The 21,446-nt window shown below is 39.2% G+C and overlaps 1 protein-coding gene and 4 gene segments (V, D, J or C); 3 read left to right on the top strand and 2 right to left on the bottom strand.

Annotated features, from left to right (window-relative positions):
• Nucleotides 1-1,164: 1,164 nt before the first annotated feature.
• Nucleotides 1,165-2,099, top strand: LOC125277409. The segment is given in 2 exon segments: nucleotides 1,165-1,213; nucleotides 1,303-2,099. Coding segments are annotated over 2 exon segments (402 nt in total).
• A 350-nt stretch (nucleotides 2,100-2,449) lies between these two features.
• Nucleotides 2,450-9,515, bottom strand: LOC125277405. Its single transcript, XM_048205766.1, has 2 exons — nucleotides 8,929-9,515; nucleotides 2,450-8,771 (listed from the first exon to the last, which is right to left on the bottom strand). The coding sequence occupies exon 2, from the start codon at nucleotides 8,527-8,529 to the stop codon at nucleotides 2,728-2,730; it is 5,802 nt and encodes a 1,933-aa protein (XP_048061723.1). The 5' UTR covers nucleotides 8,530-8,771; nucleotides 8,929-9,515; the 3' UTR covers nucleotides 2,450-2,727.
• A 5,208-nt stretch (nucleotides 9,516-14,723) lies between these two features.
• Nucleotides 14,724-15,581, top strand: LOC125276383. The segment is given in 3 exon segments: nucleotides 14,724-14,863; nucleotides 14,972-15,143; nucleotides 15,578-15,581. Coding segments are annotated over 3 exon segments (273 nt in total).
• A 1,464-nt stretch (nucleotides 15,582-17,045) lies between these two features.
• On the top strand, nucleotides 17,046-17,844 carry LOC125277364. The segment is given in 2 exon segments: nucleotides 17,046-17,192; nucleotides 17,301-17,844. Coding segments are annotated over 2 exon segments (414 nt in total).
• Nucleotides 17,845-19,668: 1,824 nt separating this feature from the next.
• Nucleotides 19,669-21,281, bottom strand: LOC125276382. The segment is given in 2 exon segments: nucleotides 19,669-19,985; nucleotides 21,269-21,281. Coding segments are annotated over 2 exon segments (330 nt in total).
• Between the last annotated feature and the right edge of the window lie 165 nt (nucleotides 21,282-21,446).

Raw genomic sequence — 21,446 nt, 5'->3', positions numbered from 1 at the left:
ATAGGCACGGGCTTGTCACAGTCATACCCACCGCTACCACCATGGGGTACAGGAAGTCATGTATACTGAGAGGCAAACAGTCATCAAACCCACTAAGCAGCACCAAAAGGGCAGCAGCACCAGAATATAGAAACTGCACTCCACAGCCACCGTCAACACAGCCAAAACAAAGGGGAAAAACGGACGTGACGCATCCCAGGTAACAGCCAATCGGCCTTTAAATAGGAGGTACTATTCACTGATAGGCAAACACTGTTGTCAATCACCTAATCCTGTTACACTACAATAAATCACGCTGCCAATAGTGATTAAATCTAACGATCGTTTAGTTCAGATCATGTCAAACCGTGCAAATTATTATTACTGTTATATTGTTCTCAAATTGTTAATGTTAACAACATCAGCACTACATGACTGTGTATTTAGTGTGTATTAGCGTTACCTGTAGGTTTCAATTTCTGTATCCACTCCACAGTCCAAAGTCTTTTGCTTTTTGACTACGGGTGAATCTCCAGTTGTCACTGATGATTGTCATTTGGATCTTTCAGGATTACAATCTGCCATCAAAATGATAAGTTTAACTATTTCAGCTGCTGTGAGAAAAGGCTATAATTGTGCCGCTACCGGCAGCTTCCTCACATGATAAAACCAACTAGCCTGGATGGGACTGGACGGGACTCCTTCCTTTGTTTACGGACGTGACGTAATGACGCACAGATGAACTGCTGCATGCTTGAATTTCCCGCGGAAATCCGCCATGCCGCTCTTATTATAAAACATTATTACAAGCTTACTGTTGTGAATCGAGACAAGATAATTAGACACTGGCTGGTTATGTACTTGTTCAAAAGTTGATTTTGGATAATTTTTAACCAAAAAAAGTTGCGGACTGCAGCTTTAACATGGGGTTTGAATTATTCTAAATTTTATGCTACATTTTTAAAGTTCACACTTTTTGATTTATCATGATTTCATGACACATATTTGATGTTGTGATTGACAGGATGAGATGAACGAGCTCCTCCTGAACCTTCATTTAGAGCCTCATTTAAATACAGAATGAGTTCATTTGCATATTGATCAGATGCTTCAGTGCTCTGAGAGTGTTTATAGTGCTATGAGTTTAACACTTCATCACTGACACACACAACAATCTTCATCAACATGACCTTCATCATCATCTTCATCTGGACTCTCACAGCGTTTGCTCAAGGTTTGTGGAGCACAAGTTTGATATCAGTTCATTTCTTCAAGTATATTGTCAAAGTTTTGAGTTGATTTTCTTCTTGTTGTGTGTTTCAGAGTGTAGAGGACAGATCACCGTCACTCAGAGTCCCTCAATGACAGCAGCTCAACCAGGACAAACTGTGAACATCAACTGTAAAACCAGCAGAAATGTGTACAGTCTTTATGGGACACACTATTTCAGCTGGTACTTACAAAAACCTGGAGAAGCTCCTAAACTCCTGATTTATAAAGCAAGCACCCTCCAGTCAGGAACTCCATCTAGATTCAGTGGCAGTGGATCTAACAGTGATTTCACTCTGACCATCAGTGGAGTCCAGACTGAAGATGCTGGACATTATTACTGTCAGAGTTTCCATTGCAGAACAAGTGGTCTTTCTTGTGCAGGTGACTATGTGTTCACACAGTGATAAAGAGTCGTACAAAAACCTCCGTCTGTCAGAGTCACAGAGACTGAACTGATACTGCAGCTGCTCAAAGGAGGATCTGAAACAACATCGTCACACAAACATCTGAAATAAAATCATCTAAATTAAACTTTTTTTAATAAATTATTGAAGTCAGAATTCAAAGCATTAGCTGAGAGAAACAGACAAAGTCCATCAGTGTCACTGTTAAATTTCCTCATATTCATACCCTCTTTAGGGAGACTAAAAATGTTGTGGAAAATGTATATCTGCCTTGAGATTTTGTGCTCTTATAGATCAGTGACATGATTGAGATCTACATGTGAGTCGTCCACCATATTGGATCAGTCAGATCTGGTCCGTGAACACTGGAGAGCAAGTGAACTCCTGACTGCATCTGCAACCTCTGTAATAAAGTTTCATGAGAACTTAAATAGTAAAGTCACTGTGGGGCATCGATTATAAAACACAAAGTTCCATTAGTTGCTTTTATTTGAGATATGGATCAACATGTGGATCAAGTTGTGGTTATAATACAAAAGAACAACAATACTGACTGTACTGGCCTTGTTAGAATTCTCTAGCATCTAACTATCCAGTAAGTTAAACAGGGACTCAAAAAACCTCACTGGAGACATCAAGTCATTTATGAAGTTTATGATTCAACTGTGAAACTGTAAAAATATACAAAAGACACTACACTACCAAGTATGAAACTGAAAGATTACAGATTGATGATAAAGTAAGGTTAAATAAACTAAAAAAATGTACATCAAAATATCAAAATAACCATCTCAAACATATCACACAAGAAATGAACACTGTGTACTTACAGACATTGCATTTAACAGATGCAAAGAAAGATGATGTTTGGGGATGTCACAGCTACCACAATTTTTCTAAACTTTTGTAGTACAACTAGTACTTCCTGCTTCCTGAACTAAGAGGCTAATTGTGACATCTTTTCAAAATTAAAGTCCTGAGAGTAGATATACATAAAATAAGTCCCATCAAAATCTAAATCAACACAGTCGTGCACACTCCCCTTCTGGGATTTTAAGAATCCCAAATCGATTTATAACTTATCAGGCGACAGTAGGAGGATAAGTTCGGAGATAGGACGTGACAGGATTTTTTGAATGCCATCCTTAGTCACTTTAACATCCACTTTCCTTACCAATCCATCTTTGCTTGGTGACGTTTTCACAACGATTGCCATTGGCCACTCATTTCTGTTAACTTGAATGTTCTTTACCAAGACAATATCCCCTTCTTTCAAATTAGTTTTTCTGTCTTGCCACTTTCGTCGGGATTGCAAAGTACTGAGGTATTCCTTTTTCCATCTTGTCCAGAAGATGTCAGCTAATCTTTGTACTTGTTTCCATTGTTCTTTAAGCAACTCATTATTCTCAAAGTTTCCAGGTGGGGGAGGTGTTGCACCTGTCTTTTGTGTCAAAAGAGTAGCAGGGGTGAGAATAAAGGGAAATTCTGGGTCGGAGGACACTGGGATTAAAGGTCGTGAATTCATCACTGCAGTAACTTGCGCCATGAACGTGGTCAAGACCTCATGTGTGAGACGGGAAGATTTCTCATTAAGTAACATGCAATCAAGAATGCGACGAGCAATCCCGATCATTCGCTCCCAGTGACCACCCATATGAGAGGCGTGAGGTGGATTGAATATCCAGGTGCAATGCTGTTCTTTCAGATATTTCTGCACATCCTCCGAACTGACACAAGTTTCATCCATTTTGAGTTCTCGAGAAGCTCCAACGAAATTTGTGCCACGATCCGAGTGTAGTTGTTTAACTGGCCCTCTGATCGCGAAAAATCTCCTTAAGGCATTGATGAAACAATTAGAGCTCATTGCTTCGATTACTTCAATGTGGATGGCTCTCGTGCACATACATGCAAACATAACTCCCCACCTCTTGGAATTAGCTTGACCTCCTCTGGTCTTACGGGCCGTCACTTCCCATGGCCCGAAGACATCAACACCCACATAGGTGAAGGGTGGAGCTACTGTCAACCGTTCCACTGGCAAATCTGACATCTGCTGATGTTCAGTCTTCCCTCGCAGCTTCTTGCATGTTACACACTTAAAAAGCAGACCACGTATGCACTTCTTACCTCCTACTAGCCAAAATCCAGCAGCTCTGACAGCACCTTCTGTAAAGTGTCTGCCTTGATGCTTCACAGCCTCATGATAATGTCGCACAATCATTGTTGCCACATGATGTGTACCCGGGATAATGATAGGGTTAACTTCACAAGTTTCCAGATCAGACCTTTTAATACGACCCCCTACTCGAAGTAAGCCGTTGCTGTCAAGTACAGGAGATAGTTTCCTCAACACACTCTTACGAGGAAGGTTGTGAGTTGCAGTGATGCTCTTAATCTCCGTTGGATAACTCTCGTATTGCGCACCCTTCAAAACAAGAATTTTTGCTTTCTCCAGCTCTTCTTTAGATGGACCTTTGCTGCAGATATGCCATCCTCTGCAACTATCATCTTGTGAACGTTTGGAGAAAGAATTGGCAATGTGAATCAGACGTGCTATTGCTCTTATGAGAGTGTTAAAGTTAGAGAATCTACTGAATCTCACGGAGTTCCATGTAAACTTTGGAACTTCAGTAAGGTTCGAACACACTTGTGGGCGTATTTCAGAATCTGAGGTAGGATCCACAAGCTCAAATGATTCTTGTGATTCAGGTCGAAGCTGAGAATTATGCAAGAAGTGTGGGCCCGTGAGCCATGAACTGGTACCCAAGAGTGCTGCAGGCACAGATCTGGATCCATGGTCTGCTGGGTTAAGTCCTGTGGGAACATATCGCCATTGTGCAGGTGAACTGGATTTATGGATTCGTTGAATTCTGTTGTTCACATAGACATAGAACCTCCGTGTTTGATTATGGATGTAGCCTAGTACTACTTTACTGTCAGTATAATACCAGATGTGATCAAAGGTCATGTCCATCTCTTCTACAATCATCTCTGCAATCTCCACTGCTAATACAGCAGCACACAACTCCAGTCTTGGGACAGTAATGTCTGGCTGTGGTGCCAATTTGGATTTTCCAAATAAGAAGTTAACATCCGTGTGACCTTGTTGATCTGTTACCTTCAGGTATCCTACAGCAGCAATGGCTTTAACTGATGCGTCCGCAAAAACACAAAGTTCTTTACTTTGGACATCAGTCAGAGGAATGGATGTGCAAACACGTGGTATTTGAAGCTTTTTCAAATCTTGAAGAGAATTTTTCCATTTTCTCCATTCAGCCTCCATGTCCTCTGGCAAAGGGGAATCCCAGCCCTCACCTTGTTTGGTAAGTTCCCTCAACAGTAATCTCCCTTGTATGGTAACAGGCGCAAGGAATCCAAGAGGGTCATACAAGCCATTTACAGTAGATAGGACCCCTCTCCGAGTGAAAGGCTTGTCATCATCCGAAACATGAAACATGAAAGAGTCTGTTGCAACATTCCAGGACACACCAAGGCTACGTAGGATGGGAAGGCCATTAGAGAAAAGTTGTAGATCTTTAATGCCCTCGGCACGATCTTCTAAAGGAAAGGCTTCAATCACGTTTGGACAGTTAGAGATAATCTTGTGCAGTCTAAGGTTAGACACTGCAAGCATCTCTTGTGTACGCTTGAGAAGGTCGATCGCCTCTGCCTGTGTAGCACATGATTTCAGCATGTCATCAACATAGAACTCCTTTTCCACCAACTTTCTGGTGTCACTGCCGAAACTCTCTTCATGTTCTTTAGCCGCTCTCCTTAGACCATAAATAGCCACAGCTGGTGATGGGCTATTCCCGAAAACATGCACACGCATTCTGTGGTCCACGATTTCACTGTCAAGGTCATTGTTTCTGTACCACAGGAACCTAAGATAATTCCTATGGTCCTCCCTAACCAGAAAACAATGGAACATATGCTGTATGTCAGCAGTAATAGCCACAGACCCTTTACGGAATCTCATCAGGACCCCTATCAGGCTGTTATTCAAATCAGGGCCTGTGAGAAGTACACTGTTCAGTGAAACTCCCTCATATGGTGCACTTGAATCGAAGACAACTCGAATTTTGTCAGGTTTTTTAGGATGATACACCCCAAACAGCGGCAGGTACCACACTTCTTGACCTTGCTGAAGAGACGGTGCAATCTCAGCATGTTCATTTTTTAGCAAGTTCTTCATAAAATCCAGGAAGTGTGCTTTCATTTGCGGTCGCTTGCTCAGAGTGTGTCGCAGCACAAGAAGACGTTTCAACGCGTAGTCTTTGTTGTTGGGTAGACTTTGTCTGGGCTCACGAAAAGGTAGTGGAGCAACCCAACTGTTGCCGCTGTCCTGAAAAAATTCTTTGTCCATAATCTGGAGAAACCTAGTGTCTTCCACAGATGGAGCCATCTTATGATCATTTGCAGTGTAAGAGAAAACCGAATGACCAATGCTTTCACCATCAGGCACCAACAGAACGGAATCCTCAGATGTGGATTCTAGAGGTTGTTGCTGCTGTGAATTAACACCCAACTTCTCTTTTACCTTGATTTGACTGTAGCATGGACTCAGAAAGCTGTGACGGCCATTTTCTAAGACGAAAGTCTTGAAAGTATGAGCTGAAGTGGGCCTATGAGCTCCTTTGAGACACACATCCCCGACGACAACCCAGCCCAAATCCAGTTTTTGAGCAAAGGGGGCGCTATTTGGGCCATTAATTTGTTTGCGTACTTTGTGTACTTGCAGGATGTCTCTGCCCAGTAAAAGAAGAATCTCAGCATCGCAGTCGAGAGGTGGTATTTCCTGTGCAATATGTCTCAGGTGGCTGTGATGGAATGCTACACCAGGAGTTGGAATCTCTGCACGATTGTTTGGAATCTGATTACATTCTAGAAGAGTAGGGAGAGGTAGACTTATCTTTCCATCAATGGACTCCACAACAAAATCAGAAATTCTTCTACCTGCTGTCTCTAAAAGGCCTGCACATGTTTTCAGTGTGTAGGGCAATGGACTTGTTTTGATGTTGAAGATGTCAAAAAAATCTTTTCTCACCAAAGAGCGATTGCTTTGCTCATCCAGGATAGCATACATCCTCTTTGATTTCTCTTTTTGTCCGGCTGGATAGACAGAAACGAGACAAATTTTTGAACAAGACCGTGCACTCAGACCTTCTCCGCAGACTTCTGTGCATTCAGATGTAACCTCATGACTAGATAATTTGTCATTCTCCCCGCCATAGTCTGAGGAAGGGGTAGATGCCTGAGATTTCCAGGGTGCAGGACCTGGATGAAGTGCCGAGGGGTGACGGTCACTACCACACTCTTTGCACTGAACTTCTACGGTGCAGTTTTTGGCAAAGTGGTCTGTAGAAGAACAGCAACGGTAACACACAGACTGCTCTTTCAAGAATTGCATTCTATCTTGTAGAGACTTTTCTCTAAACCCTCTGCATCTTCTCAATGGATGAGGTTTTCCATGTATTGGGCAGCTTTTGTTCGGGCTAACTGATCTCTTTCCCTGTTCAGATCTGACTTTAGTTGAAGGATTAACTTGAGTCTTGTGAACAGATATTGGCATTTGTGTTTGTCTCTCAAATCTTTCTCCTTTCTCATATTTCGTGTGAGGAAATGTACTGAAACTCGGATCTGTACGTGCTTTTGCTTCTGAACGAACAAAATTTGCAAACACTGAGAAAGGTGGAAAAGCAACATGATATTCTTGCTTATATTTGGATCCAAATGACATCCACTTCTCTTGAATGTTATATGGAAGTTTCTCCACAATAGGATTCACTCCCTTAGAAGTGTCCAAGTATGCCAGACCTGGTAAGTATCCTTCAAGCTTAGCAGCTTCTAGTTCTGAGAGGATGTCTCCTAAATCTCGAAGCTTTTGTGGGTCTTTGTTTGTCACTCTGGGAAAGTTTTCAAGTTTAGCAAAAAGAGCATGCTCAATTGCTTCTGGAGAACCGTATATTTCCTCAAGTCTCTGCCATGTCATTATTAGCGCAGCTGATGGATTTCTGATATGAACAGCTTTCAGTCTCCGTGCATGCTCAGAAGATTCTCTACCCAGGTATTTAATTAAGAGATCAAGCTCTTCTGCAGGAGAAAGACCAAGACCAGAAATAGCACCTTGGAAAGATGATTTCCATGCCCAGTAGTTAATGGGCTTGTCATCAAAGTAAGTAAGCCCTGCTGACACAAGCTGCGTACGAGCTAAATACTTTGCGAGGTCATAGGTAATGGACAAGGAATCTTCTTTATCAGGAGGTCTACTCTGCATTTGGTAGTGATAAGGAGACTGCATTCTGGTGACATTCTGAGACATGTCTGCACCAAAATCCATGATTTGTGAACTAATTGGTAAGTCCTTGAAATCTGATTCACTTTTAATTGGACTTACAATGTGAGAAGCTTGAACTGCTGGTTGCATTTCTTTCCGTCCACTAGATGGCAGTGTACCACTACTGACCTTAGATTGTGTTTTCACATAATCTGCTGTTCGACTTCGACTGTCCTCGATGGGAACAGGAACTGATACTCTACTGGCTGCGCTACGCTCCGTTTCTAACAATGCTTCCTCCAGTACATGAGCTTCTGCTAAAGCAGCATCTTTTTCTTTTTCCTCTTGCAAAGCCTCCTGTGTTGCTTGAAGACGTGCCTGTTCAACTTTCAATTCTATTTCTCTTTTAGCGTACGCTGCTCTGGCTTGCGCGGCTTCTGCTTTTGCTCTTGCTTTAAAGACCGCTATGCTGGCACTTGAGTGACGACTGGATGCTCTTGAGGAACGACTGGATGCTTTTGAGGAATGTACGCTGACAGAGTGCACCTCTTCGGCTGTGCCTTTAAGATCTGCTGAGTCTGTCTGACCTTCTGCCATGCTTATATAGGACTTGATATGCAGAAAAATTAGATTGATGTGACAGAGTCTTTGGAATGTCTAAATCTTGATTCCACACAATTCTTGAGCGTCCTTCTCAGTCTGTTGTATTAATGTCTTTTCACTGTACTGGCCTTGTTAGAATTCTCTAGCATCTAACTATCCAGTAAGTTAAACAGTGACTCAAAAAACCTCGCTGGAGACATCAAGTCGTTTATGAAGTTTATGATTCAACTGTGAAACTGTAAAAATATACAAAAGACACTATTACCAAGTATGAAACTGAAAGATTACAGATTGATGATAAAGTAAAGTTAAATAAACTAAAAAAATGTACATCAAAATATCAAAATAACCATCTCAAACATATCACACAAGAAATGAACACTGTGTACTTACAGACATTGCATTTAACAGATGCAAAGAAAGATGATGTTTGGGGATGTCACAGCTACCACAATTTTTCTAAACTTTTGTAGTACAACTAGTACTTCCTGCTTCCTGAACTAAGAGGCTAATTGTGACATCTTTTCAAAATTAAAGTCCTGAGCGTAGATATACATAAAATAAGTCCCATCAAAATCTAAATCAACACAGTCCTGCACACTGACATAAATCACAAGTATAAAAACATCAAACACTCATAAATAGTTGCAGAAACCTCAAGCAGCAAAACAATCAAATCAACTTCCACTTGATGAACACACACAGTCCTCTATCAGAACACAGTCCAGACCTCAACTCTCATTCTAGTGATTTCCAGCATGTCCACGAGCTCCAAGAGGAAGATGTGTGGCAGATATTTAAGGAATAATCAGTATCGCCCTCTACTGCCTCATTCCCTTCATAACCTCATTCACATATGAATATCTATATATGCAATAGACATTAGCTGCTATTTTCACAGCATTTAGTTGATCATTAATGTGATTTTACATATTGAGTTATACAAAAACACAAACCAGCACATCCTCACCTCTGAAAGGTTTTCCTCTGGAGTTTAAAGCTCAGTGGTTTATATGCTGCACAATGCTGTGATATTTGTGATGAAAGTCATTGATTTGTAAGTGTGAGTGATGAACAGCGTCATGTTGAACGTTGTGTCGATGTGTCCGGAGCGGTCGAATGGGCCTCTATGACACCACCTTATGTTTAACATCATTTTTAAATTCAGTGTGTGTCTTCCGGTATGATCCGCTTACACTTATTTTCAGATGTATAAAACAGCTCATTGTGCTGCTTGATATTGCAAACTGACATATTATTTTAATGTATTGTCTTCATTATAAACACACTGGTCTGTAGTGTGAATAGTTTCACTGTTTACTGCACTTTATTATTCTTCTCGTTATTTCACTAATGAATCTGAAATCTTGTTCATTCACAGAAAACAGTCTATATCTGCACTGAAAAATAAGAAGGATACATATCTAAGCCTCTGGAATAATTACTTTATTTGTTTATGTATGCATGCATTCATATTTATGAAATTATTTATGCATAACTCTATAAATTAAAAATATAAATGCATTATTTATGGACTTAACTACACATGTATTTATTTAAGCATGTATTTTGTGTTTTATTTAACTTACTGACACCAAGTTTTAACTGATAAGCAAGATAAGAATTTATTTTAAACTTTTAACCGAATTTATGTTTCAGATGTAAACTAATGAATATGAACAAACCTCGTCTCTCTGTTAGTCAAACTCAACTGTCTCAAAGTTTGATGATCCTGTGACTCCAGCCCAGCCAACACAGCATGGTGGGGCCCAGATGGGTGTCACCTGGGCTGCCTAACTGGGGCCCAGCCGATTTTGTCTGGGCCTCTGGAAACCTCAATAACAACTTTTGTAGGTGTGTGACAGAAATAAAGTCAGTCTGGTTAGTAATAAGTGAACCTGGTAATGCTGTTTGTGGAGATGTTTAATCAGATCTTCAGTGATTTAATGTCTTTTATCTTCAGTTGATTTCATCGAAGGCTGTGGCTGAAGTCATAGTTCTTGTTGTTTCTCTGTCCTTCAGTGATTCTGCTCATTATCACCTAATTATCTCATTAACTCCAGCATGTTTCTGTGTTACATTTAACAGCCTGTAGTGTGCACACTGAGCAGTGTTCAATTCATCTGGACTAACCCATGTGGGGCCTTGGAAACCGTGGACAAAATCGGCTGGGCCCCAGTTAGGCAGCCCAGGTGACACCCATCTGGGCCCCACATATCTGTATTGGCTGGGAGAAACACTCAAAATAACTATAAATGTGTTTGTCATGCATGTGCACCTCAAAAAAAAAATACATTTATATATTCTTTTATCTATGAGGTTCATAATTTGGCCACATGTTCTTGTTTTTTCATCATGTATCTGCAGGTGTTTTCATGCTCCTGTAAGACTGATGCCAGAGTGCCTGGACCAAGAAAGGGCCACTCTTTGAGAAAACAAAGGAAATTAACATTTGAACTCTCTCTTGCAAAATTAGCGTCCCCATTCGAGACGCAATCACACTGAGTCGATCACACCTCAGCAATGCCTTAATCTACATTTCCCTTCCTTCACCCCCTCTTCCCCCATCTCTTCTCTCTACATACGGAGATGACCTGAAATTCACCCAAAATCTATATGGTTCAATGTGAACAGTTATCATACAATACTATACATGTTTGGTATCATTTGAAATGTCTCAGTGCGACTGGTACAAGGGTCTCATTCCCATAGAAGTAAACCAGAAAGTAATAAAGGTTTAAAGACTTTAGAGATATTTTGCTCTCTGTAATGGGTGTGTCCCTAAAAGGTGTAAACTACTCAGTCTGGGACCCTGATTAATGCAAATTACCATTGTGAAGTCATGTTTCCATTTGAAAGAAGTTTCTGTCTTGGTCTGGGTATTTAAAGAGATGTTGCAGGAGGCTCAGGGCTCGATCCTGTGCAGATGAGCCCACATTGCAATGTGCATTTTTCTAATGTCAGGTATTCATCTTTTACTCTGTTTCTGAGCATTTGATGTTTGTATTGATCATCTTTGAGATTATTATGTAATTGGCATGATACATTTACCTGACTAATAAATTGTTACATTTGACTTTATTCTGACTTACTCTGAAATTATTGACTCCAGTAGATTACGTTAAGTCCATAACCCCACAAATCTACGCTCAGGTTAGTAACGGACTAAAGTACAGTTTAGGTGGAGCAGTGGGGCACACCAGCTGATGTTTTAGAGCTCCGACTAGCACATTGGCATTAGTTAAGTATACTTAGACTGTGTAGGCTAATAATGGGTTTTTTCCTTTTAGAGCAACAAAGTGTTGCTAGATCAATCTAAACAGGATGGGCCTCAACCTCTGGTTATGGTGAGATTATTCTAACTAAGTGTCTGTGGGTAAACCACTGTGTGATTATGTAAAGTTACCACTAGAGGAAGCTAAATTGGTCAGCCTGATTTTATGGTAATGGTCATGGCCCCTAGTTAAAAGTAATCTTACCTTAATTCGGTGTGTTCAGATCTATGGGGACTAAATAAACGTATTCTAGAATGAGCAAAGTGGGTACGGCCTCTAGAATATTAGTCATCGCCTCTGTCTAATGACCAAGACTGACGAGATTGTGCGTATGAGATCATATGCCCGGCCGGTGCGAGACTCAAAGCGTTATAGGAATCCGAATGAACGAGTACAATAAGAGTAAAGAGTTAAATAGAGTAATCAAATGTATAGCTAAATTGTTATACAAATGACCAATAATTAATTGACATTCTAAACTAAATTCGAGGTCATAATAACATGGAGTCAGATAAAAGTTTACTTGGAATTAAACTACTTTGCCACACTGAAAAGACTGAATGCGCAAGAAACCTTCCCGGCCCGGTGGAAAACCGCCATCGGGCCAATTGGGCGGGCCTTACACTACATTTGAATTTAAACTTATTTTGCGATCATTCAAAAAGTATGTTTTATATGTGTAGTATTAATTTAATCCAGAAGTACTACATTCGCCATGTCGTCATTATCATGTGACCTACCAGCGTCAGTTGCGTCACTTCACCTCCATTCATAAATCCTCTCCCGTGGCCTCATGGGATAGTAAAGTGTCCATCGAATGCACACCGCAGAATCTCGCTGGAAGTAGTAGGTCATCCAGGGACTTTTCGCCTAGAGTTTTTCAAATACTATGTATTCGGACATAACATGTTGGTGTACTGTTTTTCACCTACCAGATAGGGAAGTATTCGATTTCAGACGCAGAGCATCTTTGTATATTTCATTTCACAGGAAATGAAGGACCCCACTGAGCAAATTACGTCCAGAAGACGTCTTTTTGAGGTCTTGTCTCAGGTTGAAAAGACGTCCACTGAGGGGCCAGAATGAAAGTTTTTATGACGTCTTTTTTTGACGTCTTCTGGACATCCGATATAGACGAACACGCAGAATCACCAAAGGAGAAAAATCTAAATTTTTAAGCCACCATTGTGGAGATGAGTGTTTGCTTTAGTTGGGCTCTTGTCCCTTGCCTTATTATGTTAAAATTTGTTTGGGCTGTTTTAACTGAGTCATAACAGCCAGATAAGCAAAGAGAAATGATCAGGTGTTGGTTATGTTTTCACATAATCATTATTTGATCTGAATCACTGAACTCATTTAGAGTCCAACCTCTGAGCTTTTACAATATGATTCAAATGATTTCAGAAAAGGTGTGCTGAACAAAAAATAAAATATATTTCTTTTAGGCACACACAGACATCAAAAATCAGCCTGTGAATCTCAACAGTGGTGACCATCAAAAAGCATGTTGCAGTGCATTCTGGGAGCCACCAATCAAAATTCACCCATGGCTCCCATCATGCATTGCTTCATGAATAAATTATGAGCTGAATTGTCTTAGTAATTTTCTTTATTCTCACTATTTAAATTTTGCTGTTTTTTTGTGACTTTTTAGTAGCTTGTTTTCTAATGTTCAGAGTTGATCTGTTGATCAGAATATGTTGCTTGTCACCGTTGTTGAGATTCACAGGTTGATTCTTGATGTCTGTGTGTGTCTAAAAGAAAGATTTTTTTTTTATCATGTAAAATCTTTCAGATTATATTGATAAAGCTGATCTTGTGCTGTAGAATCACAGTGCTGCTGTAATCAATAACATTAATATAACTCAGAGATTGGGCTCTAAATGAGTTCAGTGATTCAGATCAAATAATGATTAAGTGAAAACATAACCGACACCTGATCATTTCTCTTTGCTTATCTGGCTGTTTTGACTCAGTTGAAACAGCCCAAACAAAAACTATTATTAAGAAGGGTCAAGAGCCCAACTAAAGCAAACACTCATCTCCACGATGGTGGCTTAAAAATTGTGATTTTTCTCCTTTGGTGATTCTGCTTGTTCGTCTATATCGGATGTCCAGAAGACGTCAAAAAAAGACGTCATAAAAACTTTCATTCTGGCCCCTCAGTGGACGTCTTTTCAACCTGAGACAAGACCTCAAAAAGACGTCTTCTGGACGTAATTTGCTCAGTGGGACGCATTTGAAGGAGCCTTCGTCGCACAGCAGAGACGCAACTGACCTCTGAATGTGGCCTTCGAAGGATGCAGCCTCTGAATTGGGACACAGCCATAGGGTTCTTCTCATTTATTATTTTTGCATCCTCATTTCCTCCTCTCACTTCTTTTCCTTGCGTCTTAGCTCCACCCCCTCAGGATGCGAGGGAAGCATACACACCTCCCTGAGGTGTTCGATCGGTTTCCGGGTCACGGGCTGGAGGATGGAGGAGTGAGGAAATGAGGAAGCATCAATTTTTAGTATTGAGAAGCACCTATTATGTCTTTGGAAACAAGGGACAGTCTTCATGGGTGAATAATTGATTCATTCACTCAAATGATTCATTCAAAACACTATTTCATTCAGGAACTATTATGAGTCACACTGTGGTTTTTTTGCAAATATTTCAGTTGGCCGTACAAAAACAGACCAAGTAACTGTTAATATTGTGTCTAAATTTTAAGCTTCTTGTTTACTGAACTGTTTTACAGCAGCAAATTCACAATTAAATTTGTGCAGATTTTCTGAAAAAAAAGGGGCTCTGGATTATTAACATGTTTCTGAAGTCTGAATGAAACAGAATATTAAACCATCTTAAACTTGCCCACAATCTCCTGAAGCGTTTGCATAGAGAGAGTGTTTTACATGAGCGACACACGCTTCAGTGCTCTGCATGTGTTTATAACTCTGTCAAACATCAAACATGATCAACAACTGTTTTTCACTAGAACTGAACCTACAACCAACAAAAATGACTTTCAGCACCATATTGATCTGGACGCTGGCAGTATTATGTCGAGGTTTGTGTCAGTCAAGATTACAGACATTATTTACTTGTTATTTTTATGTGTTGTGAAGATATATGGTTGTAAAAGTGTTTGTGATTTCTAATCTTTCTCTCTTGTCAGAATCTGTTGGTCAGGTGACAGTGACTCAAACTCCCTCAGAGCTGCTCTCTCAAACTGGACAATCAGTCACTGTGACCTGTAAAACTAGCAGTGATCCAGACGCTCTGAGCTGGTACTTACAGAAACCTGGAGAAGCTCCTAAACTCCTGATTTATGCAACAAACCTCCTCCAGTCAGGAACTCCATCTAGATTCAGTGGCAGTGGATCTAACAGTGATTTCACTCTGACCATCAGTGGAGTCCAGACTGAAGATGCTGGACATTATTACTGTCAGAGTTGGCACATCATCAACAGTAAAGATGTGTTCACACAGTGATAAAGAGTCGTACAAAAACCTCCGTCAGTCAGAGTCACAGTGACTGAACTGATACTGCAGCTGCACTGTTAAAAAAATAAACGCTAAAAAACAGTTAAATGCAGGGCAGCACAGGGCGCCAAATGTTTACACTAATAACGGTCAATGACTGGCAAAAGTGTCTGCCAAACAAAAACATCCTAATTCATATCCTAATTTTCTTTGAAGCTTTTACAAAAATAGTTACTTTACAGGTTTTTCTAGAATTAATTTTGTGAAACATTCTCTGTAAAAAGTACATCTCTTGCAGTTAACCATTAGCCAACAACAGCACACACATGAGCTGATATAACTATCACTGCATCAACAACTATACAGCTACTGCTTTTAAATAAGACAAAACAACATCCCTAACTTTCATTCCTTTGCTGGACTGAAGCACAGGCTCTACTCTTCTGCACAATGGTGACCTCAAAAAACTCAGACATCAGAACATTAAACACTAAGGCTGAAAAGATAACACTGAATCAGTGTTGAAGTTAATTAAGTGATTAATTAAGTAAGTAATGATTGAGCATTAGTGATGAACACCTGCTGTAAACAAGCAGAATCACTGAAGGAAAAAGAAACACAAGAACTATAACTGATTTCAGTCAGATGAAATCAACTGAAGATAAAAGACATTAAATCTCTCAAGATCTGATTAAACAACTCCACAAACAGCATTACCAGCTTCACTTATTACTAACCAGACTGACTTTATTTCTGTCAGATGTCTACAGCAGTTCTTATTGAGAATTAACAGAGGTTTAGATGTTGATGTCTCATTGAAAATAAGTTCTGGTTGAGGTCACCATTATGGTGGTTAGTGCTTGCTTTAGTTAAGCAGTTTGACTCTTGACTTTTTAATGTTACTTTTTCTTTGGCTGTTTTAACTGTGTTTGTAATGGCAAGAACAGCAAAAGAAAATGTGATCTGATGATGTTGGCTTGATGATAAGAATGTAATCAACATGTAATCCTCTCATTTACTGATCTCATTCAGAGTCTAGTTTCTGATTATATAGGTTATGTTTTAAAAACTGCACATCATTGATAACAGTATTGTGACTGCATCTCTTGATACTCATCCCTGGTGATCATAACTTGAAAAATATGAATAATTGTTCACATATATTTTTTTTAAAACAGACACTCTGAATACACACAGATATCAAGAATCAGCATATGAATCTCAACAATGATAACGTTTCATGCCTAAAACATATGGCTCCAGTGATACATAAAGCTTGAGTTGAGTTTCATGACAGAAACAGATCCTCCATCATCACAGGACAGATGTGTTTACCTGCAGCATTAGTGCTGGTGATTTTATAGTGATTCACCAGTAGATGGAGACAAGAGACTGACTTCATGAGTGAGTCAATTAATCATTATTATATTATATCATTAATCAAACAGGAATTATTGTGTTTCTCAGAGTCGCTGCAGTTTGTTCTTCTGCGGCTTAGTTTGGAAATATTTCAGTTAGCAGAACAAAAACTGGCAATATAAATTACTAAAATGTAAAATTCTCAATAATAGATTCCTGTTCATTAAACTGTTGTATAAAAGCAATATCACACTTGTACTCGTGATGTTGGTCTGATGTTGCTTTATCAATAAAGGATTATATTAACATGTGAAATGTTTTATGAAATCTCAATGAAACCACATTAAACCATCTTAAACCTGTCACTGCTGAAGCGTTTGCGTAGAGAGAGTGTTTTACATGAGCGACACACGCTTCAGTGCTCTGCATGTGTTTATAACTCTGTCAAACATCAAACATGATCAACAACTGTTTTTCACTAGAACTGAACCTACAACCAACAAAAATGACTTTCAGCACCATATTGATCTGGACGCTGGCAGTATTATGTCGAGGTTTGTGTCAGTAAAGATTACAGACATTATTTACTTGTTATTTTTATGTGTTGTGAAGATATATGGTTGTGAAAGTGTTTGTGATTTCTAATCTTTCTCTCTTGTCAGAATCTGTTGGTCAGGTGACAGTGACTCAAACTCCCTCAGAGCTGCTCTCTCAAACTGGACAATCAGTCACTGTGACCTGTAAAACTAGCAGTGATCCAGACCTCCTGAGCTGGTACTTACAAAAACCTGGAGAAGCTCCTAAACTCCTGATTTATTATGCAAGCACCCGTCAGTCAGGAACTCCATCTAGATTCAGTGGCAGTGGATCTAACAGTGATTTCACTCTGACCATCAGTGGAGTCCAGACTGAAGATGCTGGACATTATTACTGTCAGAGTTATCACTACATCAACAGTAAAGATGTGTTCACACAGTGATAAAGAGTCGCACAAAAACCTCCGTCAGTCAGAGTCACAGTGACTGAACTGATACTGCAGCTGCTCACACACTTTCACACACTTTCACACACTACTGACACACAGAGGACAAACACAGGAACTACACATGTGCTCAAAACTGACTTATGACTGAAATCAGCTCTATTAGACTGTGATCTGTCCTGTGACAGACGGGTTTGACTCAAATATGCTCAGATTCAGAGAAAACAGAGTGTGTAAATTAATATCAAATCAAACTAACAATAATGGTGTCATATGTTGTTTTTGTAAGGCCCGCCTAATGGGCCCAATGACGGTTTCCCACAGGACGGGGAAGGTTAACGCGTGTATGCCTTTTCAGCGTCTCTATTAAGTTCACTTAATTTCACTCGCTTAATCTGACTCCAATTTCAAATGATTCTTACACTTAGGTTGTGCTTCCAATTAGAAATTCATCATTAGTTTAGATATTTGATGATTCCGGATATTCCATATTTCAATTGTTCAGTCATTAGGGACCCGATGCCGCACAGAGATACTCGCCCCGGGATTTCGCGGTAAACTCACGGACATAAACTCGCCAGTCTGATCTTCGTCAGAGGGTGTAATAAGTTGGCTAATACCTTTAGTCGGTTGCCTACTGCTCACTCGAACAAAAGTGTATTTTAATTTAGCCACTTCCATACAACTTGCTAAATCAGCGGTAAACAGAAATCAAAAGGTCTTCAGATGAAGTGCCTACTGCTCATTCATTCATGTGCCTTCAGTTTGTTTTACCCTGGACACAGATTTACGGTAGCATTAGCCTCCCATAATTTACTGGTAATAATGATATCAGGAGAATCCAGAGCAAATCAAATATAACATTTTATTTGTCAGGTAACAGTGTATCGTGTCAATTACACACATAACCAATTAAAGCCAATTCAGAAATGATAAATGCATAACATCGATTACTCAAAGAAATGCATATATACACAGTGATGGGTGAATGTCCTCAGACATTCACCCATCTCTGGGGGGCCTCTCCTACAGATGATCCCACATGACTACTTTGCTCTTTACCTTTTATACCAGAACCAGAACAAAAGGATCGTAAATGTTTATTACACCAACACCTGTTTTGGGGGAGAGGAGAAGAGACACCCCCAAAAAAAGAGGACAGAATTTTCCTTAATTTCTTCTTCATAATTCTAGTGACTGCTATGAAATTGAGACCGTTTTACCAATCGCACTGAGACAAATTAAATGATACCAAACACGAAAAGGGAAAAACAATAGATACACAAGTTACATTATATGTTTTGAATAACTTTCAGTGACTTGAGCCAGAGGAAGGGGAGGTGTGTGTGTGGTGGGGGGAGGCGTTGTCCTTTTGGGGTTAGGGCAAGACGTTGTCCATTGCTACTTTTTTGAGATCTTTTTTCCAGATTAAAGTTTTATTACTTTATTGCAGGACGCTTTATCTCAGTTTTTGTTTAGCAGGAAAATCAAGCCTTACATTTTGTTTTTGTACATTAAACTACACTAAAGTCATGGTGTATCAGTAACATGCAGATGTTTTTCAAGCAGCTCCTTCATCTAAAGCTGTTTCTAAATGTATTACTCATAACTCATTTCTCATGAGCAGAAGTGAAAGTGTTCCAGTTGAGAGCGTTGAACCAATCAAAGAGTGAAACTGTGAGTTTGAGGTGAAAATCACATTTGCATTGGCAGGTTTAGTGATTGTGATCCTCTCAGAATAGAGCAGCTCCGTCTCCAGTGACCATGTTCAAACCCCAAGAGCTTCATTTGACATTTCCTGCTAAATGCAGCTGTTCTCAACTATTACAATCAATCAAAAGCAGCTGAAACTTTAGTGCAGGACTTTGAATGAACGACACACTGATCAATGATGCAGTCGGACACAAATGTAACGCGTTCAGAAGCTTTATTGAATGAACAGCAATGGCAGCACATTGAAAGACTGCTTCAGTATTGAGCTGTAAATCACGTGACTGCTGTGAATCCTGCCGGACGCTCGGATACGGCTCGTCTGGACCGGAGAAACATCAGCACTGGGAGCTCTTGAGGAACGAGGCCTCGTGATCAGCTCCGTCATGTCTTACTCTGCAGACGAAGTGATCCGCGCCTTCCCAGCGTGCTTTGCTGAGGCTCAGGACGCTGCTGCGGCTGTAGCGTCCGTCCCGCTCGCTCTCTGCGCTGGTCTGAACCCCCTCGGTGACCTCTGACCCGTCCAGCGTCCAGCTCACCGTCGCCCCCTGTGGAGAGTAAGAGCTGAGCAGGCAGAGCAGTGCGGCTGAGTCTCCAGAGATCTGCAGAGAAGAGGGCGGCAGCAGAGACACGGAGGGCTTCACTGCGGGACCAGCTGCACAAACACACACAAACACACATGAACAACTGTAGAAATTATGATTTGACTTCAAATATAAGTTACATTTTAAAATGATCCCCAGAATGATTGTCGAAGTAAATTGATGATTATATTAAGATTTCATTATAAGATCTAGAAAACAAATTTAAATGATCATTTCAATATTAATTGTATTTTAAAAAATATTCTGCTATTCAGACACTCATAATCATAATCATCAGATTCAAATTTGATATTTTAAATTTATATCAAATTTATATTAATTTTCAAAATGCTCTTCAACTAAGTTTCTTTTTGTCTGATGAACCCAACAAAGTTATATTTGTATTATAAAACTTTTGTTTCATGCATTTTAAAAAAACTAAATCGTTAAATTTATCAAGAATTATAGACAATTATATACATATCAAGAAATAAGTGAATAGAGGTTAAAGTCCTGCAGTCAATACATAAAATAAAATGAAACTTTAGCAATAATACAAACTTAAATTATTAATGTAAAACAATGACATTTAAAGACAATAGGAACATTAAAATTTAAATAAATAATGAAAAATATGAAAAATATACTTGTTTGATTTTTTTTCAGAATTAAGTTACAAAACATTTGAATCTCAATCTAATTTTTAAAAACATCCACATGAAAGTTGATCAATATACTGTGATTTCTTCACAAGATTTAAAAAATAAATTTAAATAATAATTTCAGCATTAATTGTATTTTTAAAACTATTCTTCTTTTTTGACATAATAGTAATTTTCAGCAGTTTCAATTATACATTTTCAAAAAAATCTGTTACGACACAATCATAATTATCAGCAAACTTAATAGTTTAAATGATTGATTTTTAAAATGTTCAATAACTAAATTTGTCTTTGTCTGATGATGATGATTACACAATTAGATTTATTTTGTCTGTTTTATCAAACTTTGCTGTCATGACTTTAAAAACCCTTAATTGTTAAATTTACCATTAATTATAGACAAAATTATATATATCAAGAAATAATTGAATATATCATAAAATACTGCCATCCACACATTAAAATGCAATCAAATGTCACCAATAATGTTAAATTGTTCATGTAAAATAATTTACATGATGTAAATTATGAAATCAAATATTGCAATTATTAAAGAAACTTTTTAAAAACCCATTTTTTCTTAACAAATGTTTGCTGAAATAATCAAAAAAATAAATAAAAATGAATTAATAAGATAATTTAAGAAAGACTTACTTCTGATCACCAGATCAGTTCCTCCACCGAAAGTGTACCACAGTGCTTCATTCTAGTGAAAGCGTCGTACAAAAACCTCCGTCACACTCAAATGAACACAAACTCCAGCAGAGAAAGAGACGAACGACACTCACACACACTGATATGAGACTCAACAGCAGCTCTTCTCAACATCAACATGATTGAGCTGAAAACACACACTAAATATTCATCTTT

Source organism: Megalobrama amblycephala, linkage group LG10, assembly GCF_018812025.1.
Source record: "Megalobrama amblycephala isolate DHTTF-2021 linkage group LG10, ASM1881202v1, whole genome shotgun sequence".
Lineage (NCBI taxonomy): Eukaryota > Metazoa > Chordata > Actinopteri > Cypriniformes > Xenocyprididae > Megalobrama > Megalobrama amblycephala.
The sequence above is the reverse complement of the archived record's forward strand: the minus strand, read 5'-3'. Positions and strand labels throughout refer to the sequence as shown.

Coding starts and splice junctions, on each gene's coding strand:
- LOC125277405 (XM_048205766.1), bottom strand. CDS start 8,529: ATGGCAGAAGGTCAGACAGACTCAGCAGATCTTAAAGGCACAGCCGAA.